Source organism: Oncorhynchus tshawytscha, linkage group LG22 (genome assembly GCF_018296145.1).
Source record: "Oncorhynchus tshawytscha isolate Ot180627B linkage group LG22, Otsh_v2.0, whole genome shotgun sequence".
Taxonomy (NCBI): Eukaryota; Metazoa; Chordata; class Actinopteri; order Salmoniformes; family Salmonidae; genus Oncorhynchus; species Oncorhynchus tshawytscha.
The window spans coordinates 21,936,180-21,959,056 of NC_056450.1; the positions used below are offsets into that span (position 1 = coordinate 21,936,180).

The 22,877-nt window shown below is 43.0% G+C and overlaps 3 protein-coding genes across 7 annotated transcripts in view; 1 reads left to right on the forward strand and 2 right to left on the reverse strand.

Annotated features, from left to right (window-relative positions):
* Positions 1–8,799, reverse strand: part of LOC112222064 (rho guanine nucleotide exchange factor 10-like protein) — a 30,909-nt gene extending 22,110 nt beyond the window's left edge. The window contains exons 1-6 of one of the 4 annotated variants that reach the window (XM_024384636.2): positions 8,282–8,799; positions 5,317–5,380; positions 1,527–1,808; positions 1,330–1,357; positions 432–496; positions 143–208 (exon numbers count right to left, since the gene is read on the reverse strand). In XM_024384636.2, the coding sequence (XP_024240404.1) occupies positions 143–208; positions 432–496; positions 1,330–1,357; positions 1,527–1,808; positions 5,317–5,353 (478 nt within the window). In that variant the 5' untranslated portion in view covers positions 5,354–5,380; positions 8,282–8,799. The remainder of the gene's footprint in view (positions 1–142; positions 209–431; positions 497–1,329; positions 1,358–1,526; positions 1,809–5,316; positions 5,381–8,281) is intronic. The other 3 variants (XM_024384639.2, XM_024384637.2, XM_024384638.2) reach the window with 3 other exon arrangements.
* Positions 8,800–10,034: 1,235 nt separating this feature from the next.
* On the forward strand, positions 10,035–17,320 carry rcc2 (regulator of chromosome condensation 2). 2 transcript variants are annotated; one of them, XM_024384659.2, is made up of 11 exons: positions 10,035–10,189; positions 11,291–11,511; positions 11,691–11,784; positions 11,957–12,100; positions 13,413–13,633; positions 13,752–13,866; positions 14,022–14,188; positions 15,161–15,341; positions 15,626–15,804; positions 15,953–16,030; positions 16,141–17,320. In XM_024384659.2, exons 2-11 carry the CDS (start codon positions 11,305–11,307, stop codon positions 16,243–16,245), a joined length of 1,491 nt encoding a protein of 496 aa, XP_024240427.1. In that variant the 5' UTR covers positions 10,035–10,189; positions 11,291–11,304; the 3' UTR covers positions 16,246–17,320. The 2 variants fall into 2 exon arrangements, with proteins under 2 accessions (XP_024240427.1, XP_024240428.1); XM_024384660.2 differs by lacking the exon at positions 10,035–10,189 and adding an exon at positions 10,377–10,525.
* Positions 17,321–18,729: 1,409 nt separating this feature from the next.
* On the reverse strand, positions 18,730–21,492 carry LOC112222080 (60S ribosomal protein L22). The gene is made up of 4 exons (XM_024384673.2): positions 21,391–21,492; positions 20,763–20,876; positions 19,598–19,722; positions 18,730–18,921 (listed from the first exon to the last, which is right to left on the reverse strand). The coding sequence occupies exons 1-4, from the start codon at positions 21,400–21,402 to the stop codon at positions 18,777–18,779; spliced, it is 396 nt and encodes a 131-aa protein (XP_024240441.1). The 5' UTR covers positions 21,403–21,492; the 3' UTR covers positions 18,730–18,776.
* Positions 21,493–22,877: the final 1,385 nt, after the last annotated feature.

Consider the following 22,877-nt stretch of genomic DNA (forward strand, 5'->3'; position numbering starts at 1 on the left):
AATATGGGGATGAGGTAGTTGGGTGTGCTATTTACAGATTGGCTGTGTACAAGTACAGTGATCGTGCGACTCAGTATGATTGTAAAAGTAGGGAAGTGCACAATGTGTGACACCACAGCCCTGCTGAAACAGGGTCACAGACCTGTCTGAGTGTCTATGTGGTCAGCCTTTAAGATAGGGGTGTAGTAGCACTCATTCATAGATCCTGCTGGAGATGGCATTGACAAAGATAAGGGGCGAACATTACAATGTGTACTGGCTTATGGCATTGTATTACACAAAGTCAAATTACCAGGGAAAGTTGTCTCAATAGACTATAAAACAACAAGGAAATGTCAGATGTACTGTATAATATGATTACACTCAGAAGTAACATGTACAGTGGGCCTTGGGCCTACAATTTGAACAAAGCGTTCAAGAGTGTCCCTTACCTTCATAAATGCTATTTCTTCTCCCAGAGCCCTCTGTGTCTCCTGACAGTCCCAGCTCAGAGCGGCTGAAACATTGACAACAAATATGGGCATCAAAAAATCTGGGAGTGACACTGCTGCCATGGGTGGTTAATTAAGGGGAGATGACATTTGCGCAGTAATTGATGTCACAGATGACAATTAATGTATTCATTTATTTTTATTTTACTAGGCAAGTCGGTTAAGAACAAATTCTTATTTACAATGACGGCCTACCCTGGCCAAACCCTGACACAGACGACGCTGGGCCAATTGTGTGCCGCCCTGTGGGACTCCAAATCAAGGCCGGTTGTGATACAGCCCGGAATCTAACCAGGGTCTGTAGTGACGCCTGTAGCACTGAGATGCAGTGCCTTAAACCGCTGCGCCACTCGGGAGTCCCAATACAGTGGACATTGTGGTATATAACATTACAGTGGACATTGTGGTGTATAACATAACATTACAGTGGACATTGTGGTGTATAACATAACATTACAGTGGACATTGTGGTGTATAACATGACATTACAGTGGACATTGTGGTGTATAACATGACATTACAGTGGACATTGTGGTATATAACATTACATTACAGTGGACATTGTGGTGTACTGTATAACATTGTATAGCTAAGTTGATCAATAGTGTTTGTGACACTGAGCAGTAAAAGTGACTAGATTCTCCTCAGAGTTAATGATCTCTAGTAACTTATGAGAACATCTGCTACTGTTTAACTTCTGCTCTCACCCAATTGAAACAAAGTTTGGGAAGAAATTGTGATGATATTACAGATAAGGTGTTTGAATAAATATATGAATGGGTTTCATCTATACAGTTTAATCATAAGTCATTATAAATGTAAAAGGTAAATATCCTACCCCTCAGGAGACCTTCTTCCAGCCATCTCTGTGGAAAACAAAACAGTCACGTTTAGACTAAGTTATTACCTAGATAAAAACAATGCAGTCAATAGCAGTCTCATTCTACAAGCTTATCTATGATAGCATGGCAGAGCTCACCCAAGCAATTATGAATGAGATCCAATGGGACCATGACCATGCTGAGACAGACTCACCTGAGCTATTGGAATGAGGGAGTGAGTGCATGCTCTGGTCCTCCTTTCCAGCATACGGCCATCCATTGAGCCTTGGCTTTACTGGTGGGTCTTGGGCAGAACTAGGGCCCATTGTGTTCCTTTTTGATGCAAGCCCTGCCATCACAGTGGCTTCAAAGCCCTTGGCCATGGTAGAGACAGAGTTCGCTGGTGTCGTACTGCACTCTTCGTCACTGTTGTCAAAGTCAAACTTCATACCTTCCTCTTCCTCCTCCATCTTAGAGGCCATGTTGGACATAGGCACTGGAAACATGAGGGGAGAAAGTTAAACAAAATGAGACGTGCTGTTACAAATTACAATTACACAATGCATCTTAAATCATACCGGAGACAACACATTATTTCCAAAACACTGCAGTGATCTCATGTTGTCAGTGTACTATTGACTACCAGCGCATTTGTTACTGATCAGCCTTTTCTCTCAACAAATACTGTAGGTCTAAATGAGGTATTCTCACACGAAGGCAAAGTATTGGGAAGATTGAGGTCTGCAACATCATTTACAGTATACAGTGCATTCTGAAAGTATTCAGACCCTTCCCTTGTTCCACATTTTGTTACGTTACAGCCTTACACCAAGATTGATTAAATAAATAAAATATCTCATCAATCTACCCCATAACAACAAATGAAAACAGGTATTTAGACATTTTTGCAAATGTATTACAAATAAAAAAACAGGTGCATCCTGTTTACATTGATCATCCTTGAGATATTTCTACAACTTGATTGGAGTCCACCTGTGGTAAATTCAATTGATTGGACATGATTTGGAAATGCAAAGATCTGTATATATAAGGTCCAACAGTTGACAGTGCATGTCAGAGACAAAACCAAGCCTAGAGGTCGAAGGAATTGTCCATAGAGCTCCGAGACAGGATTGTGTCGAGGCACAGATCTGGGGAGGGTACCAAAAAAATGTCTGCAGCATTAAAGGTCCCCAAGAACACAGTGGCCTCCATCATTATTAAATGAAAGAAGTTTGGAACCACTAAGACTCATCATACAGCTGGCCACCCGGCAAACTAAGCAATCCTGTTGGAAGGTGAACCTTCGCCCCAGTCCGAGTTCCTTAGCGCTCTGGAACAGGTTGTCATCAAGGATCTCTGTAACTCATGGTCTGAGAGTCCTTTAGGTGCAAACTCCAAGCGGACTGTCATCTGCTTTTCACTGAGGAGTGGCCAAATACCATAAAGGCCTTGTTGGTGGAGTGCTGCAGAGATGGTTGTCCTTCTGGAAGGTTCTCCCATCTCCACAGAGGAACTCTGGAGCTCTGTCAGAGTGACCATCAGGTTCTTGGTCACCTCCCCGACCAAGTCCCTTCTCCAACGATTGCTCAGTTTGGCCGGGCGGACAGCTCTAGGAAGAGAATTGGTGGTTCCAAACATCTTCAATTTAAGTATGATGGAGGCCACTGTATTCTTGGGGACCTTCAATGCTGCAGAAATGTTTTGGTACCATTCCCCAGATTTGTGACTTGACACAATCCTGTCTTGGAGCTCTACGGACAATTTCTTTGACCTCTCGGCTTGGTTTTTGTTAGGACATGCACTGTCACCTGTGTAGACAGGTGTGTGCCTTTCCAAATCATGTCCAATCAGTTGAATTTACCACAGGTGGACTCCAATCAAGTTGTAGAAACATCTCAAGGATGATCATTGGAAACAGGATGCACCTGAGTTCAATTTTGAGTCTCATAGCAAAAGGTCTGAATTCTTATGTAAATAAGGTTTCAGTTTATTTGTAATAAATTTGCAAAAAATTCTAAAACCGGTTTTTACTTTGTCATTATGAAGTATTGTCTGTAGATTGATGACAAAAAAAATATTTAATCCATTTAAGAATAAGGCTGTAACGTAACAAAATGTGGAAAAGGGAAACGGTCTGAATACTTTCCGAATGCACTGTTGGTGATTTATATACTGTGTTATATTTTAATGCTGGGTTGGAACAAAAGCCTGTACACCTGGTACTGTAGCTCTCCAGGAACAGGGTAGGTGACTATCACATTAAACACAATGGTCTAGTCCAGCCATACTCAATAGGCAGACTGCGCCACTGCAGTTTGCATCCAGACCCAGAACAGGGTCAAAATGGACCGCGGATCCCGACCAAAATAAACACCAAAAACATTTTACTTCTTAAGCCTCCCTGCAGTCTGTCATTTTATTTTTTTAAATTATGTGTTTAATGAAAATAACTCAAATATATTTTCATAATTTCCATGCGCCTTGTTTGGTCCTTGAAATGCTCAGTCTGATCATGTGGGTGTAATGAAACAAATTTGAAGATATTTACACAGCCCTGACTGGCTGAAAGGATGGCTTAGAGCCCACCCCCTTACACAGATGAAAAAGTAATTGGTCTATTATAATCAGATCACATTAGAATGTCCTGATGTGAGCCAAAATTTCCATCCTACCTCTAAGGTTGTCCTTGTCCTATCGCACTCTAGCGACTCGTGGCGGGCCTGGCGCAATGCATGCTGACACGGTCGCCAGGTGTACGGTGTTTCCTCCGACACATTGGTGCGGCTGGCTTCAGGGTTAAGCGAGCATTGTGTCAAGAAGCAGTGCGGCTTGGCGGTTTGTGTTTGAAATTGTATTCGAGTACCACTTGTCTAGCCGCTATAGGTCTAGCGGATTATAGGTCATTGTGGTGCCAAGTCTAATAAGGAAAACAGTCGCTGGGCAGGACTAAACCTTAACATATGGTAGCATTTCATTTTAAGGAGTGTAGCCTATGCCTGGATCTGCCTGACAGTCAGAATCAAGCAGGAATAACGTCACCTTGCTGACTTGCCTGGGATCAATCAACTTAGACATATAAATCCCAGGACTCTCGGCCCTGTAGATGACAGTGGCTAACTGACTCGCCACGCACTGTTATTCTGCTCCATTAAACCTTACCCTGTCTAAAACATTATTCGGCCATCGTCTTTCATGCCACAAAAAAATATATAGGAGCAATGAACCTACCTAAAAGAGAAGCATTTCATGTCAGGGGCCTAATATTGCTCTGGCTAGTGCATGTTAACTGCCCGTACTCCTATTCTCTGCAGGTGGATTCGTGTGGAGGGTGAGACATATGGCCCGGGTGGCAGCAGGAGTCCTTCTGACGCAGCATATGGTCAGTAGGCTAAGACCCCATGCCGGGAGCTCTCACCTTTTCCCCTAGCCCTCCCCTAGCCCTCCCCTAGCCATCCCCTAGCCATGAAGGGATTAAGTAGCTCCAGACTGGAGCCTGTTAGCTGCCAGGATGTTATCAGCACTGTACTCTGTTTGTCTGGGACAGGTTCCTTGTTTATGTTTGAGTGTACAGATTCCTCAGGTAGCACATAACACTAGTACTGCTGCTGCCACTGCTATGTCACTGTGTGGCTGCTGACCTAATTTTTTTAATGGTAAACCTCACAAGTCAATGTTTGTCTCCACATTGTTACCAAATAGGGTTTGTAAGGAATGTTTCTTAGATGGAACTTCTGCTTGAGGAAGCCCAAATAGATTCACAAATCCTTTATCACACATGGACATACAGTATGTACATAACTACAACCTGAACCACCTACCACCCGCCTCTGTTACATAGTACTAATCGCTTTGTAATTGTATATAAATGGGGAGTTGTATACAGAATAGTCCCCATAACTCTTGTTTATTTATGACTGTTTTAATAAGATTTGACCTAAATCTCCTCTTTGTAAGGCCGAAATCTACAGCACATAACGATACTGACGAAAGTAGAAACTCACCTGAGGTTGGAGGGGGTGGGGGGGGTGGAGAAGCCATTGGTGTACTCTGTGGTCACATCAGCCTCTGTAAAAACAAACCAACCCAATGAATCACTGAGAACATTCTTTAACCTGATACGATGTGACAAAATGTCAATATCAGATTTGCTCCAATATAGATTTTTTTAGGCCATTGGACTTTTGGGTCTATTGGATTTTTGGGTCCGTTTCATAATGACCTTTTTGAAAGTATCAGCATAAAAGTTTGTTTTTCTTATAAATATCCATAAATGTTACATCAGTGACTTATGGTAACATATTTTTCCAGGGCTAACTATCCACTAAATAACTCCATGAAAACGTATTGCTGCATTTCATGGTGACGAAACTCTGAACAACTCACTCACATGGTCTGTAATAGTCGACACTTCACCTCTCTCAACCTCAAACCTACACTTAGGAAGACAGCCTGTGAAGACTAGACTGACCAGACAGTTTATTAGGTACACCCATCTAGTACCGGGTCGGAGCACCCTTTGCCTCCAGAACAGCCTGAATTATTTGGGGCATGCTACAGGGTATTGGAAAAATTCCACAGGGAAGGTGGTCCATGCTGACGCGATGGCATCACGCAGATGCTGCAGATTGGACAGCGGTACATTCATGCAGCAAAGATGCTCTATTGGGTTGAGGTCTGGGGACTGTGCAGGCCACTCAAGTAAACTGAACTTGCTGTCATGTTCCAGGCAATGTTTTTCCACTCTTCAGTTGTCCAGTGTTGGTGATCGCGTGCCCACTAGAGCCAGTAACTTCTAGGTTTTAGCTGATAGGAGTGGAACCCAGTGTTGTCGTCTGCTGCAATAGCCCAACCGTGACAAGGACCGACGAGTTGTGCGTTCCGAGATGCCGTTCTGCACACCACTGTTGTACTGCGCTGTTATTTGTCTGTTTGTGGCCGGCCTGTTAGCTTACACGATTTTTGCCATTCTCCTTCGACCTCTCTCATCAAAGAGCTGTTTTCGCCCACGGGAATGGTGCTGACTGGATGTTTTTGTTTGTAGCACCATTCCCGGTAAACCCTAGACACTGTTGTGCGTGAAAAGCCCAGGGGGGCTTCCATTTCTGAGATACTGGGTCCGGCAATCATACCAGACTCAAAGTCGCTAAGGTCACTCGTTTAGCCCATTCTAACATTCAATCGAACAGTAACTGAATGCCTTGATGCCTGTCTGCCTGCTTTATATAACAAGCCACGTCTGTAGGAGTGATCCAGTTTTGTGAACGGGCAGATATACCTAATAAACTGTCCGGTGAGTTTATATGTACAGTACAAACACACGTATACCTTGCGATAGTTCCTTGCATGCTCACAGTTGACTGTTCTGCCATAGGCTACCTGCGTGTGTTACATTCTTCAGATGTGTGTGGCAGATCCAGACATGCAGTACAGACTGACTTCACTCAACTGTGATCTGGGCAAGGCAGGCAGAAACTATAAACACATCATAACACAGGATGACTATCATCTCAGGCATGAAAGATCATAAATGCTCCTCATTAATGATTAACAAATCAAAATGGCTCCCAACTCAGTGGACCTTTTAATTCTAAAGACACACCCACACTGTGGTCAAAGGTCTTCATTCAAAGAACGCTTATCAAAACAACTAGCGGCTGTAGCTGAATGCAAACACTCTGATAAATGAAGGTGGTAGCAGCGTGCTGTTCGAGGGGGCGTATTGAACTTCTAGCTCTCACACTCCAGGGAGGGTCATTCCTGGCCTGTGTCCCAAATGGAATATCATTCCCTATATAGTGCACTACCTTTGACCAGAGACCATAGGCCCACAGGGCTATAGTCAAAAGTAGTGCACTATATAGATAATAGGGTGCCATTTGGGATACAACTTTGATGAATAATTCACAAGGCTATGGGGAGAAGGACGCCCATAGATGGAGCGGTCTTATGAATAGACCCCAACGGAGAGAAACCTCTGATCTACAGTCAGTCTGAGAACAGAGAACAGCGCATGGATTGTTTGGCTGAAGGGAACCCCAGTCAGTGACTGACTCCATACTCCCACACCAAGGACATTACTCAATCGAAACCTCTATCCCGGTTTCTGGGATGTATGTCGCAAACATCACTGCCCCACTGTAGCAAGAAAGCATGTAAAAACTACTGACAACATGTGTTACAGCAGCAACACTGAAGTTTTAATAGTTCATACATGTGTCACTTTTAATATTGATATCTATAACTATATTCAACTAGCAGATTAGTTGTGTTGGTATTTAAAGTAATAAGGGTGGTTCATGTATTTAGTCAGGGACAAGAGATTGGATTACTATGCAATAGTCAGTTCTGCTTGATCAAACATAAGAGTCAGACAATACTGTGGGAATGAAAATTAATCTGCATCATTTTATGACCAGCAAGTGAGTATTACATTTCAAAATGCACCACATAACATTGCAACAAAATATGCCCACACATGACATTTCCCAGACTTTACGAGAGCATGTGACAGACCACATGCATCAATAAAGGTAATAGCTGTTCTTATAGCAGGTGCTGCAAACTAAAGTTTACCATGTCATTCCATCCAAAGACAAAAATAATATATGAAACTGTTGTACTTTATGTCATTACACCTAGACTTATCTCCCTAGGTAAAACCACTGGATATTTTAGAAGATACTTACACCTCTCTCTCTCTCGAGCAGTCAAAAGGAGTCAACCTCAGGCATTTAAAGACCCTGTGCAGTATTGCAGAATTTGTTATCTTTTCAGAATGCACTTCTCCTTAAAATGGGTTGCTCTGTAAGCTTTTCAAGTGCACCAGGTCACTCTCCTGAAATCTGGAGGTCACTCCCCAACACACACACACCTCCCCATCCTCCATAGTGGGGTCCAGGCTTTGTTGCAATGTGATGATGCAGAGAAACAGAGTGTAATGGACAGCCAAAAACAACGAGATCTCACCTCCTTGTTCTCTGTAAAGATTACCACCAGCCAGCCGAAAGCCTTCCTCCAGCCCTTAATCCCAAGGACTCTCCTCTGCACACCCCCAAGTGTTAACAACGAAGCCGGTTTGTCGAGTCTGCACCATCCCTAATACCCTCACTTGACTTGATGACCAAGCCCCTTCCCTTGAAGCTAAATCAAGGGAGGGTTGTAGATGTCCTCTGTACGGTCCACTCTCATAAAACAGGGTTAGCTCTGAGCTTCTGGCTCTTACCAAACAAAGGCTGTCACTAGTTGCTGCTGCCACACTAGGATCAGGAAACTCCTCTCTCTATGCTTAGTGCTCTCGCTCCCTCTCTCCCCGCAGTGCGTTAACCGGCTCTTGATTGGCTGGTGGGGTGTTGAGCGCATTTATGCCTCTCGTGTAGGGATGTGCCGGTTAACGCACTGCGGGAGAAGAGGGAGGAAAAGGGAGGGCGGTTGAGCGCTAAAGCATAGAGAGAGGAGAGTTTCCTAATCCTAGTGTAGGGGCAGCAACTAGTGACAGCCTTGTTTGGTTACAGCCAGAAGCTCAGGGTTAAACCTGCTGTGTGAGAGTAGACTGTACAGAGGACATCTTACATACAACCCTCCCTGGAGAGCAATGGTTGAGTTCGTTTTGCATGGCCCGGTGAGTGGAGATTTTTCCTAAGGACCAGTGGTATTGTCTAAAATGAGCAAACCCCGCCTACCCGGGGCATATACATGTACAAATTACCTCGACTAACCTGTACCCCAGCACATTGACTCAGTACAGGTACCACTTGTATATAGTCTCTTTATTGTTATTTTGTGTTCGTTTTTATTATTTTTTACTTTAGTTTATTTAGTAAAAATTCTTAACTCTTTCTTGAACTGCATGGTTTGTTAATTATGGGCTAGTAAAATAAGCATTTCACGGTCAGGTCTACTACACCTGTTGTATTCGGGTATGTGACAAATACAATTTGATGCGACTTGAAATCAAACTCGACCATTGTCAGATGTCAGAGGCAAGACTGACACCTATAGGCCTTTACTAAGTTACACAGGCACAATGTATTAACTCATTATACTGTTGTCACTAAACTTACCCTATTATAAAAATCTAAGGTTATATTGCCCTATTTTGTTTTATACATTGTCTACAATGTATAGCTCCAAATGTGTTTCAAAAGATCATGCCAGCTCATGGACTTTCAGTCCTTCTGAATTTCAGTGGTGACATTTCCCAAACCCCATCCCTAAATTTACCAAACAAAGTGGCAGGGTCAGGCTGTTGAAATGAACAGTTAAAAAGCATGTAATTCACTGACATTGAGCAATTAGCTCTGGCAAATAATTGTTTTAACTAAGTCCCCTTTTATCTGTGGCTCTATCTTATATAGAGGGCTCCCGAGTGGCCCAGCGATCTAAGGCACTGCATCTCAGGCGTCACTACAGTCCCTGTTTCGAATCCAGGCTGTATCACATCCGGCCGTGATTGGGAATCCCATAGGGCAGTGCACAATTGGCCCAGCGTCGTCCGTGTTTGGCCGGGATAGGTCGTCATTGCAAATAAGAATGTGTTGTTAACTGACTTGCCTAGTTAAATAAAGATTACATTTAAAATAAAATACAAAAAATAATAATAATATACAATTTGCATTTGTAAAACATGTTACACTCATGGATTGTATTCACACCCCCGCCACAAGAGGGCGACATAATACTTTGGTAGCTTAATGGGTTGTAGTTTTCTTTACATTTTCTAAGTCCCATGTGTTTTGTAGTACCGACCGGTATGTCACGTCTCTGCACATATTTACATTTTAACAAAGAAGACAGACGAAAAGGAGGGAGGACTCATAACGATAAAAGACCATCAATCAAAAGACCTATAGGCCAGACATCCACAACGAATCCCAGGTAAGCATTGAAACATATAGCTAGCTATATTTTACAACTTTAATCACATGAGGCAGCTAATATACAAAAGGGAAAGTTGTAAGTATTTCACAAGTTATGGCTTTTTGCATTATCCGACTAACTAGAATTTAACCAATGTAAGGCAGTACCCACGTGGTTTCATAGAGCCGGAGACTGCAGGATTCTATTGTTTAAAATCAATCAAAGACGTGGAAGACGGACAGATGCACGACAGTCGCAGAATTAGGAAATCCCTTTTGCAAGCTTGTTAATTACAGTAACGTTAGTCACCGAATTAACGTTAGAAGGAAGATTATCTGAAGCCAAAAGGTTTAGGTAAATTTTCTTCTCACCTTCAACTTTTACAGTTGGGGGAGAAAGTATTTTAATCGGGTGTATTGCAACTAGTTAGTTAACGTTACCCAATGTTTGTCTTAGTTTAGAAATCGATTGCTAGATTACGCTAGCTAGCTACTTAGCTAGCACCGTTGGCTTGCTAACTCATTTAACAAAGTCCAGTAAACCGTCATTGTGTGGCTATTTGTCATTTCCCGTAGCTAACTGACGTTGGCTAGTGGTATGTTTGCTAACAGGCCCTTTTTTTGAGCAACTATCTAGTAGCCACTGATTATGCTAGCACGTAGACAACAAAGAAATACGGACAGGAATGCTAGCTAACCCGCGAGCCGCTATGGCTAATCTTGGCTAGCATTGGTGATTTTGGCTTGTATACTTGAACTTAACATTAAGACTAAGTTTACGTATATGCTTAGTTTTCTTTGACTGTTTGTTTACATGTTCAAGTTCAAACGCATTGCAAATTGCTATGTCATCAGTTCAGCGTAGCAAGAGTTTGATTTTGGTATTGATTTATAAAATATTTAACTAGGAAAGTCAGTTAACACATTTTCAAAGACGGCCGAGTGACAGTGGGTTAACTGCCTTGTTCAGGGGCAGAACGACAGATTTTTACCTTGTCAGCTCGGGGATTCAATCTAACAACCTTTCAGTTACTAGTCCAACGCTTCAACCACTAGGCTACCTGCCGCTCCATTGATATCACAATGCATGTCTGTTTTCACAATGCATGCCCCCCCCCAGGTACCTTCACAAACATGCCACGCAAGAAGGTAACTGAAGTCTCTGGAAATGGTGGGATCAAGAGGAAGAGGGCAGGAGGCAAAAAGAAGGAAAGGGAGTTCAGCAGTGATGATGAATTTGATGATTATGAAGAGCAGGAGAACACAAAGAAACCTGGCAAGCCTGCTGCAAAGTCAGGCCTTCAACCAGTCACTGTGCCTGATGACATTAAAGAAAAAATAGTAAGTTTCCTGACCTGCAGGAGGTAAAATCAAAACGTCCAGCTCACCAAAAGAGGGGTTTGTGACTATAGAATTGTGGTTAACATGACTAGATATGTTATTAGTCAAATGAATAAGGAGTGCTTATGCAGAGTAAAAAAGACCCACTGTTCTTAAACACTGATCTGTCATTTTTGTAGAAACTTGACTTACCTAAAGTCAAAGGTCAACTGCTCATTTTCGGGGCCACCAACTGGGATCTCATTGGAAGGAAAGAGGTTCCGAAAGCACAAGGTATAACCATCCCAAGTCCTGTAATGAAAACATTGCGTAATGCAAGGCTCCAGACTTAAAGCTATCCCTCAATAGCACTGGTGCTACCTGCTTTGGAAGTTTATTCAAGCAATCATCCTAATTGACTGCAGTATTGAAGTCACTTGTTTCGTGTGTGTGTGTGGTCTCGCAGCAGCCTTCAGGAACCTAGGCCAGAACCTGTGGGGTCCTCACCGTTATGGCTGCCTGAATGACGTGCAGGTCAGCAGTGTGGTGTCTGGGCCGTGTGCCGCCCACAGCCTCCTCATCACCACAGAGGGCAAGCTCTGGAGCTGGGGTAGGAATGTTGTACTGTAATAGATTGTAGTTTATTAACTTTCCAAATGCACTGTATTCAGACCCCTTGACTTTTCACATTGTTACAGCCTTTTATAAAATGGTTAATTGTTTTTCAACTCCTACACACACACACCATAATGGCAAAGCAAAAGTGTTTTGGAATAGTTTGCAAATTTATTACAAATAAAGATCACATTTGCATAAGTATTCAGACCCTTCACTCTGTACTTTGTTGAAGCACCTTTGACAGCAATTACAGGCTATAAGCTTGGCACACCTGTATTTGGGGAGTTTCTCCCATTCTTATCAGCAGGTCCTCTCAAGCTCTGTCAGGTTGGATGGGGAGTGTCGCTGCACAGCTATTTTCAGGTCTCTCCAGAGATGTTCGATCGGGTTCAAGTCTGGGCTCTGGCTGAGCCACTCCAGCATTGTCTTGGTTTCGTGGTCTGAGTCTTTAGGTGCCTTTTGGCAAACTCCAAGCTGGCTGTCATGTGCCTTTTTACTGAGTAGTGGCTTCCGTCTGGCCACTCCACCTTAAAGGCCAGATAGGTTGACTGATGCAGAGATGGTTGTCCTTCTGGATGGTTCCTCCATCTCCACAGAGGAACTCTGGAGCTCTGTCAGTGACCATCAGGTTCTCGGTCATCTCCCTGACCAAGACCCTTTCCCCTTGATTGCTCAGTTTGGCTGGGCGGCCAGCTCTAGGAAGAGTCTAGGTGGTTCCAAACTTATTTTTAATTAAGTGAGGCCCCTGTGTTCTTGGGAACCTTCAATGCTGCGGAAATGTTTTGGTATCCTTCCTCAGATCTGTACCTCGACACAATCCTGTCTCGCAGCGCTACAGACAATTCCTTCAACCTAATGGCTTGGTTTTTGTTCTGGTGTGCAACGGTCAACTGTGGGACTTTTATATAGAGAGGTGTGTCTTTTCAAATCATGTCCAATCAATTGAATTTACCACAGGTGGACTCCAATCACGTTGTAGAAACATCTCAAGGATGATCAATGGAAACAGGAAGCACCTAAGATCAATTTCAACTCTCAAAGCAAAGGGTCTGAATACTTATGTAAATAGGTATTTCTGTTTTATTTTTAATACATTTGCAAACATTTCTAGTCCTGTTTTCGCTTGGTCTTTGTGGGGATTGTGTGAAAATTGGTTAAAAATTTAATGTAGTCCATGTTAGAATAAGGCTGTAGATGTGGCAGAAGTCAAGGGGCCTGAGTGCACTGCATATCTCAGATGCAATCATTCTAGCTGGTTTGAGTCCAGGAGGAAAGGTCTATGTTGACGACCTCCTGCCTCTTAGGTCGAAATGAAAAGGGTCAGCTGGGTCACGGGGACACTAAGCGCCTGGAGGCCCCAAAGCTGATTGAGGCCCTCGCAGACGAGGTGGTGGTGGCTGCAGCCTGTGGACGCAACCACACCCTGGCATTGACTGAGGGTGGCACCGCCTACTCGTTTGGCGAGAACAAACTGGGTCAGCTGGGCCAGGGGAACCAAACTGATGCAGTCCTCAGTCCAGCCCCGGTAAGCAACATAAACTTCCCTATTAATATGCCTCATTATTGTTGCTGCTTTATTATAGGTCTAATATGGCCACTTAATGGGCCTTGTGTTTATTGAATCTTCTCCTTGCCCCTCTCAGATCCAGTACAACGGGCAGCCCTTGGTTAAGGTGGCGTGTGGGGCAGAGTTCAGCATGGTGGTGGACTGCAAAGGGAACCTTTACTCGTTCGGATGCCCAGAGTATGGCCAGCTAGGTGTGGTTTTAACTAATAGTACTGGACCGATTTTAAAATATCTATATATTTATCTTCGCCAAAGTTGTTCTTTGAAGAGTTAAATGGCAGCACAGTGACCCAGTCAAAAATCATTCGAAATCAAACACTGACGTAGCACTTGTTTTGGGTCACAGGACACAACTCTGATGGAAAGTTCATTGCCCGCGCCCAGCGCATTGAGTTCGACTGTGAGACCATTGCACGTCGCGTGACCATCTTCATCGAGAAGAGTAAGGATGGCCAGGTGACGCCCGTACCCAACGTGGTAGTCCGAGATGTCGCCTGCGGAGGCAATCACACGGTGAGGAGAGAAAAGACCAGGTCCTGTATTCATTGTCTTAGAGAAGGAATGCTGAGGGCCTCCCGAGTGGTGCAGCAGTGTAAGGCACTGCATCGCAGTGTTGAAGCGTCACTACAGATCCGGGTTCGATCGCAGGCTGTGTCACAGCCAGCTGTGACCGGGAGACGCGTTTGGCCCAGCGTCGGATTTCCTTCTCCCATCGTGCTATAGCGACTCATTGTTGCGGGCTGGGCGCCTGCAAGCTGACTTTGGTCGCCAGCTAGACTGTGTTTCCTCCGGCACATTGGTGCGGCTGGCTTCCTGGTTAAGCGAGCAGTGTGTCAAGAAGCAGAGCGGCTCGACATGGTCGTGTTTTGGAGGACTCATGGCTCTCGACCTTCGCATCTCCCTAGTCCGTAGGGGGGAGTTGCTGCTTTGAAACACTTTATGAATACAGGCTTTGATCCCTATTGCCACAATTACCCCCATCAGACAGAAATGTGAATTTTAGAAATGTGAGTTTAGCCAAAATGTTGATTTACATTAGTTGCCCCCAGTTAGCAGATGTTCTTATCCAGATCGACATAACAGTGAGTGCATACATTTTCTTACTGGTCCCCTATGGAACCCACAACCCTGATGTTGCAAGCGCCATGCTCTACCAACTGAGCGCCATGCTCTACCAACTGAGCTCCATGCTCTACCAACTGAGCCTACTCTCTGCTTTTGCATAAATTCTGAATGTCGAGTATTCCCTTCATAGTTAATGAACCCGCAGATGGAGACCTTTGCATTCTGATCCTTAAATCTGGGTCCAAAAAGGAGCTAAGCTGGTCTGAACATTTGGTACCAGCCTGCATTGAAAGCGATACTCTACTCAATGTGTTTTCACTGTCAATGACTGGTTAATTCACAAATACCTTTTTTTTGTCTACCATGTTTTGTTTGCACGAGGCTAACTCAGGTCAGTGTGTAAACTTTGTGTGTGTCCAGCTGATATTGGATTCTCAGAAGCGAGTGTTTTCCTGGGGCTTTGGTGGCTATGGGCGGCTGGGTCACACAGAGCAGAAGGACGAGATGGTGCCCAGACTGGTGAAGCTCTTTGACTTCCCCGGGCGTGGGGCATCCCAAATCTACACTGGCTACCAGTGCTCCTTCGCTGTCAATGAAATGGGTATGGAACACAATGCGTAACTCCTTTGAATGTTGAGTAATGAATAGATTAAAAAATGTGTTTTTTTTTAACCCTATTCTCAATATAATACCACTATACCCATAATACTGTTACTTCCCTAAGTACCTGATTTATATTGTGGTGATTTCAAAGGGTACACTAACCAGGATTTGAACCTAGCATCTGTCAGTCTAACGCCTTAGCCATTACGCGATTTGGAAACTCTTGACCAGGATGCTGGTGTTTTTAATAAGGAAGCTATGCTAATTACCTTCCGTGTGCAGGGGGGCTGTTTTTCTGGGGGGTCACAAATACCTCGCGGGAATCTACCATGTACCCCAAGGCTGTACAGGACCTGTGTGGATGGAAGGTCCGCAGTCTGGCCTGCGGGAAAAGCAGCATCGTTATCGCTGCAGACGACAGCACCATCAGTTGGGGACCCTCCCCTACCTTTGGCGAGCTGGTAAGACGTAATATTTAATTGTATGTATAAAACACATTTCTCACACCATTTTAGAAACATACCGGGGTGCTGGTGTGCTCATAAAAGACTGCTGAATTTGCGCATGTGTTCCAGGTTTTCCACCTATTATGACGTGTGTTTGTTACAGGGTTACGGTGACAACAAGGCCAAGTCCTCCACTACTGCTCAGGAGGTTAAGAGCCTGGATGGAGTTTACGCTGAACAGGTATGGAGCGGCAACAGAGACTGAATAAACACAATGATTCATTCTGTAGATGGGAACTGCATTTGTGTGTTCACTAGTTTGGGCCCATTCTCACTGTGGTGTGGTTGCAGGTGGTGATGGGATATGCACACTCCCTGGTCATCGCCAGACAGGACACTCCACAGGAACAAGAGAAGCTCAAGAAGCTGCCAGAGTACAACCCACGCACACTCTAATATGGTATCCTCCAGCCACCTCTCACTGTTTTTTGTTTTTTGCTATCACTTCAGAGGCCCTCTAGGTCAACTGTAAGTCATGATGGATGGCTGGGGAGGGTGGGCTCTCATGAGTATGTATGCATATGCCTTGAAAAACAAGTCGGGCCTACATATATTCTGAGGTTAATTCAGAGAAAATGCGCTGCAAAAACTGAAACCAATCCACTCTGGACAGAATTCGCCCTGACCTCACAACAGTCAGACATCTACAGCTGGAGAGAGGATCTCTACTACTCATACTCTCCTTTCATTCCCCATGCAAGTCCACTGAAGCATTCTCTATTTTCACGTTGTCTCTTTTTATTCTTCAGTTGTGAACTGATCAATGCCCTCGTCTCCCTCACAATAATGGGTGCTACATCAAAGTCCTCTTCGGGCTGATTTTAATTTCCAAGCGAGGGATCAATTCAAGACCAACACTCCATATCTGTGCCTTTTGAAAGTCTTTCGGGGTATGGAGTGAATGCATTTGTTATTTGTTCCCAAAGACCAATAGCAAAATTTAGTTTAAACTTTGTTCAAGAAGTCCATGGCAGTGTTACTGTTTGTGTCTGGTTGATCGGTGTGCCGTGTCAGAGCATAATCAGGATCTGAGATGTGCCACCAAGTTGATGCTCTCCAGCCATTGACTTCTGTTACATTCCTTGGTTTTATGTCTCTTCATTTGTATGATTAAATGTTGGTGTTGAGGATGCGTAACTGTCCCTCAAATGCCAGTGTCTGCTTGTTATTCTTGCCTCTTTTTTTCAGTGACTCTTTTTAGCCTGGGAAACCAGGTGGTCACTGTGCACTCTTGGCAATGAAAACCAGCAGAAATGTGGGTTGTGAGGACTTGAGTCTTACGCTTCTGTTTTAGTGCAAATGGTCAACTAAGTATGTATGCAATGAGTGGATATTCTGGTTTTAAATCAAGATGGGTTTTCTTTTCATTTGTTAGTCTACCTGTATTGCAACAAATAGTTTTTGTCTGGGTCAGAAGACTCACATCTTGAAACTTTTTCATGGAAATGGTAATAAAGGTTTATGTAAATTGGTTGATTTTTCTTCAGTCTGTTTTTTGCCTCCTGCCCCACCACTTCAAGTGGGGAGGGAATGCTAGCTACTGCTAGTCTCAGTAAATCTTGTCATCACTACTGTTGGTGTGAGTACATTTGATAACCAATCAGCCACTGTATTTTGCAGTTTGCTAGGCCAGTTGTTTTGTACATACTGATGGCGATGTCCACTACATTTGGTGTCACTATTCTAATTCATCTTACCAGGCCATAAGCACATTTACTAATGAACATATCACACCTTACACAGGTTCCGAGTTGCCAAATACTGAAGATTCATGATGTACAGGTAACTACCGAAATAATGGAAACTTGAGTAAATGAGGGATCTAAAGTACACTAAAAGCAGGTGCTGCCACATAGGTGTGGTTCCTGTGTTAATTAAGCAATTAACATCCCATCATGCTTGGTCATGTATAATTTATTTTGGCTACGATGGCTATGCTCCCATCCACAAGCGGTCAGACTGGTTTGATGAGCATGAAATCGATTTAAACCATATGCCATGGCTGTATCAGTCAGATGGAAGTGCCTTGGTGTTTTTCACCTCCACCAAATGATGGAATGTCTCGGAAGAATGGTGTTGCATCCCGCCAATCTAGTTCCAGACACTTGTAGAATCTATGCCACAGTGCTTTGAAGCTATTACGGTGGCCCAACACTTGGCATTTATTTGGTTATGCTGGATTAACAGCAGTAGGTTGACTATTGTCTTTTTTTTTAAATGGCTAGCTTCATCTAGTGCAGGGGTGGGGGCTGCATTTGCCTGGTCTGTGTGCCCACATTGCAAACTAAACATTTTAGCAGCTCCCCTCGACAGCGGAGGAAATTATATGCAATTCCACACATTTTGCTATGGGGTGTAGAGAAAATGATGCAATTCTACTCATTTTGCCATAGTCCATAGGGGGGAAAATGAGCTGTTTTACCATAGGGTGAAAAATGTTTGCCGGTTTCAATCTGAGACTAACAAAATCAATGTCTTCCCCCAGGCCGGTAATTCAACCATGATTACTAAATTTAGATGGCCGCTAGACTAATTGACCAATAATTTTTTTTAAATGGTGACTGATATAAGCAGAAAAACTGATGCACAACCAAATTGAAATTGCACCTTGTCTGTTCTAACTTGCAATAATACGAGACCCTGACAATTTTATTTGAAATTGATCCAATGGCCTTCAAAAAGGGCTGCCAGTTGCCCATCCCTGATCTCGTGTACTGCATTGTCACAACACTATGTTGACTGATCGTCACCCAGATACAAAATGAGTTTCTTGCTGGACAAATTCAGCTAGATCCCTCCCATTTTTGGACCATTTGCTTTTGTTGGTTCCTAGTGAACATACCCGTTGTCTTGTCACCATAGAGAAAAAGTACAAAAGAAGTACTCTAAGAATTTATTAAATGTACAAAATCCAGCAGACAGGAGGTTTAATCCTCATCTTCCTCCTCCTCCTCATCCTGATTGATCTGGAAGTAACGCAGCTCGTAGCTCTCCTTGGTGTTGGCCACAACGCGCAGCCAGTCGCGAAGATTGTTTTTCTTCAAGTACTTCTTGGTCAGATATTTCAGATATCTACAGACAGATGGCATTCAGATGTGAGAGGTTGTGCTTTGGCTTTCAATATTTTCCCCAAAGCAATATACACATACAAAACAACCTAGTAAATCTAATGTTTTTTGTTGTTGCTGTACACCTCAACCCAACTTAATGAATCACAAAACACAGCACAAAGGTTGAAGAATGATACTGTAGCGCAGTCACGTGCAGTTAGCGTATTCATGGGCAGGGGTGGATAAACTCAACAAGGAAGTCTGAGGGAGAATTCAGTTCACAGCCAGTGTATTTTCATGCACATAATGTTACTGGTGCATGACAGATGCAGGACAAAAGTCATAAAGCATTTGGGAGTTGGTTAAGTGGGAATTATTAAGTTGAATTCTACATAGCCAAAAGTCAATATTGGCATCATCAACACCAGCAACCTAAACAAAAATATTACAGATAAAGGCTATAAAAACACAGGGCCTCTTATCCATCATAAGCAGTGCAAAAGTGTAAGTCAATTATTCATATGAGCAATTATTTTGTGAGGACATAAGCATTTACCAACGTTTTAATAGCTTGAACATGTAAATGATGTATTGGGTGAAAGACATTTAATAAATATTTTTTCCCAAGAACAAATACACAAATGTCTGCATTGCAATTTGATTACTACAGTCCTGAGTTGCCAGTGCAGTTACCATACCTTTTGGAGAAGGGGACCTCGGAGGAAACTGTGATCTTGCTCTTACTCCTCTCAATAGACACCACACCACCACCCAGGTTTCCAGCTTTCCCATTCACCTTGATGCGCTCCTGGAGGAACTGCTCCTTTAACCATTAAAACATACTGTGTAAGCATATACTTCTAATTTCCAACAACAAAAGATTGACAGTTGCCCAACGTTACTTTTTATATATTTTTTTAATGTATTTTTTATTTCACCTTTATTTAACCAGAGACTAGTTGAGAACAAGTTCTCATTTACAACTGTGACCTGGCCAAGATAAATCAAAGCAGTGCGACAACAACAGTGTAGTGGATGTGAAACTAGCCTGTCGGCTGGAGCACATCAGTGACATCACACCTTCACTTGGATCTAAAGCCAACTGTCGTTCATGGAGTGACCAACTAGTCTCTTGCTCTGTCAGAAAACACAGTTGGCTTTTAGTTGTGTGTTGTTGTGCAGGTCACTAGCTAGTGTAAACCCCACTTGAGATTTAAAAGGCCCAGTTTTATATACATTTCCACACTATGAGGTTGGAATAATGCTGTGAAATTGTGAAGATGATAAAAACCCTTTTAGTGTAAGAGTTGTTTGAAACGACAGCCTGAAATTTAAGCCTGTTTTGGTGGGATGGTGGTTTGTCCTTCCTGGTGACATCACTAGACAGTAAATTAGTAAACACTAGACAGTAAATTAGTTAATAGACCAATCAGAGTTCCAAACCTACCAACAACACATTTTCAGTGTCCTCCCCACTTAAGACCACTCCCATAGCCCTACCAAAATTCTTGCTTGAGAAATTGCTCATTGCTAAGAAGCTATGTTTTCTCTTAAAATGATAAAGAAACAATCACAGTACAGTACATAATTGTTATCCATAAATTAACTGATAATGAGAAAAAAAACAGCTGCATTGGACGATTCTGTTCAACATGTCGATCCCATGAACTGTCATTTCATAAGCTCCTTCCATCCTTCAGTTTATACTAAACCAAGTGACCATTGTGGAAGGGCAGAAATCATTCAGGATTGTGGCTAATTGGGGTTTCGAATAAGGGCGTTTGTGCAACTAAAATATTAGAATCTTCCTTGCAACCAGGCACAGGTATAAAAACCTGTCATTGTAACTGCAAAACTACTTACAAAGTTGGCAGCATCCATGATGCCATCTTCAACAGGGTGGGTGCAGTCCAGAGTGAACTTCAGGACCTGCTTCTTCTTCTTGCCACCCTTGGACCCCTTGGTGCTCTGCTTCTTCTGCAGATAAGATTGACAGCCAATTAAAACTATGACAGTCACTACCATTGTAGCTGTTCCGTTTAGTTAGCTGCCTAGAATCTAACAGTTAACGTTACCTTACATTAGTTCACCACCATACGCGCTACAACCGCAGACATCAACTATGTCTAGGCTAATCCCCAATTAAGATGACGTTTTAGTCAGGTGGCTCCTTATAAGTAAAGACCAACAGTTTTGTTATTTAACTAATCAAACTACTGCTGACCATAAAACGAATAGAAAAATGTTAAGCTAGTTTTGTGTAGCTACAACGTGGTGGATCTGGCAAGCTAACGTTAGCTAAACTAAAAAAAAAAACTTGCTAATTTAGCGGGCCTCGTGAAAAACAACCCAATTCAGTGCCTTGTTTAGCATGATTAACGATTACATACGCCCTCTCAAATATGCCCCGATTTATACAAATAATGTACAGCCATTTTAAGTGTGAAAAATGTATATATTTGAACAATTTTCCACACGCGATTGTACCCACCACAGGAGCCATTGCGAAGAATTTAGCAGAAAGGAAGAGCTGGGTTTGCGCGTGCGTTACATTTTGGCCTGATGAATCAATCGCAGATCTAGTCGATACAATCACGGCATCAGAGTTCGATTAAAAGGCTTAACATTATTGTTTATACATCTTATTGAAATTCCATATATTTTGAAGAATAATAAGTACAAACGTGTTAGAAACAATACATCCTTCTACAAATTGTAACAAAAAAACAATACAAACAAAAAATAAACAGAAAAACACTTAGGATGTTGTTGTTTTTTGGTCCATAATTACCTGTTTGGGAAAGGGGATACTTACTCAGTTGCACAACTGAATGCATTCAACCGAAATGTGTCTTCCACATTTAACCCAAACCCTGAATCAGAGGTCCATCATAATGACGTTGTCAAAAACCCTGCTCTTTGAATGGTCCTTCATAATGTCATCGTCATAACCCTGCTCGCTCATTGGTTCTTTGTTACGCTGCTCTCTGATTGCTCCCTTCATTACTACGTCATCATAACCCTGCTCCCTGATTGGTGATCCCTCCATGACTAAGTCATCATAATGCTGCTCTATGATTGATCCCTTGATTATGACATCACCAGAACCCTGCTCTGGTAGGTTGTTTATTATGACATTGCCATAACCCTCCTATCTGATTGATCCCTTCAGAATGGCATCATCATAACCCTATCTGATTGGTCCCTTCATAATGACAAATACAGTTCTTGGGCTATAGCTCCTTGCCAATAGTGACATAATAAACTCTGGTATTAGTGAGCAGAGAGGCAGACAACAAGGTAAAACATGACAAGATATACTACGTGTTCCCTTTATTGTTCTGCTCTGCATTAGGAACCAATGCATGACATTTGACAGGAGTCAGTGGAGCCTGCAGTGTCCCCTATGAGGCTCTACTAGGCCAGCACTCCATCCCCTCCAGTCACACTCAAAGACCCTCCTCATATCTGTCATTCCTGCTTGGGACAGCAGATAAGGCAGCAAGCAGCAAGGTAATTGTTCAGCCCATATTCTTATTATATTTATTAAGTATCTGCTTCTTAACATATTATATTATGTATAGGCTTACAGGTGCATTTTCAATCATTCTCTGAAACGTCACCGACATAGATCAGCATCACTATGATTGGCTTTCCTGTGTTGTATTTTCAGATGTGTGGAGCAGTGGAGGCTGCTGAGGGGAGGACGGCTCATAATAATGGCTGGAACGGAGCAAATGGAATGGCATCAAACACATAGAAACCATGTGTTTGGTGTATTTGATACCATTCCACCAATTCTGCTTCAGCCATTACCACGAGCCCGTCCTCCCCAATTAAGATGCCACCAACCTTCTGTGGTGTGGAAGAATATTCTGCCTTTTGGAGAAGCTATATGATCCAGACAGTACCAACTGTCACCCCTTGGTATGCCATGAGCAGTACAAACACCTCTGTCTGCTGAACCTTTACCACAAA

Coding starts and splice junctions, on each gene's coding strand:
- rcc2 (XM_024384659.2), top strand. CDS start 11,305: ATGCCACGCAAGAAGGTAACTGAAGTCTCTGGAAATGGTGGGATCAAG. Junction 11,512..11,690: donor ATGACATTAAAGAAAAAATA/GTAAGTTTCCTG, acceptor TCATTTTTGTAG/AAACTTGACTTACCTAAAGT. Junction 13,867..14,021: donor CCCAGAGTATGGCCAGCTAG/GTGTGGTTTTAA, acceptor TTTGGGTCACAG/GACACAACTCTGATGGAAAG.
- LOC112222080 (XM_024384673.2), bottom strand. Junction 19,723..20,762: donor TCATGGATGCTGCCAACTTT/GTAAGTAGTTTT, acceptor TAATGGTTAAAG/GAGCAGTTCCTCCAGGAGCG. Junction 18,922..19,597: donor GAGGTCCCCTTCTCCAAAAG/GTATGGTAACTG, acceptor ATCTGTCTGTAG/ATATCTGAAATATCTGACCA.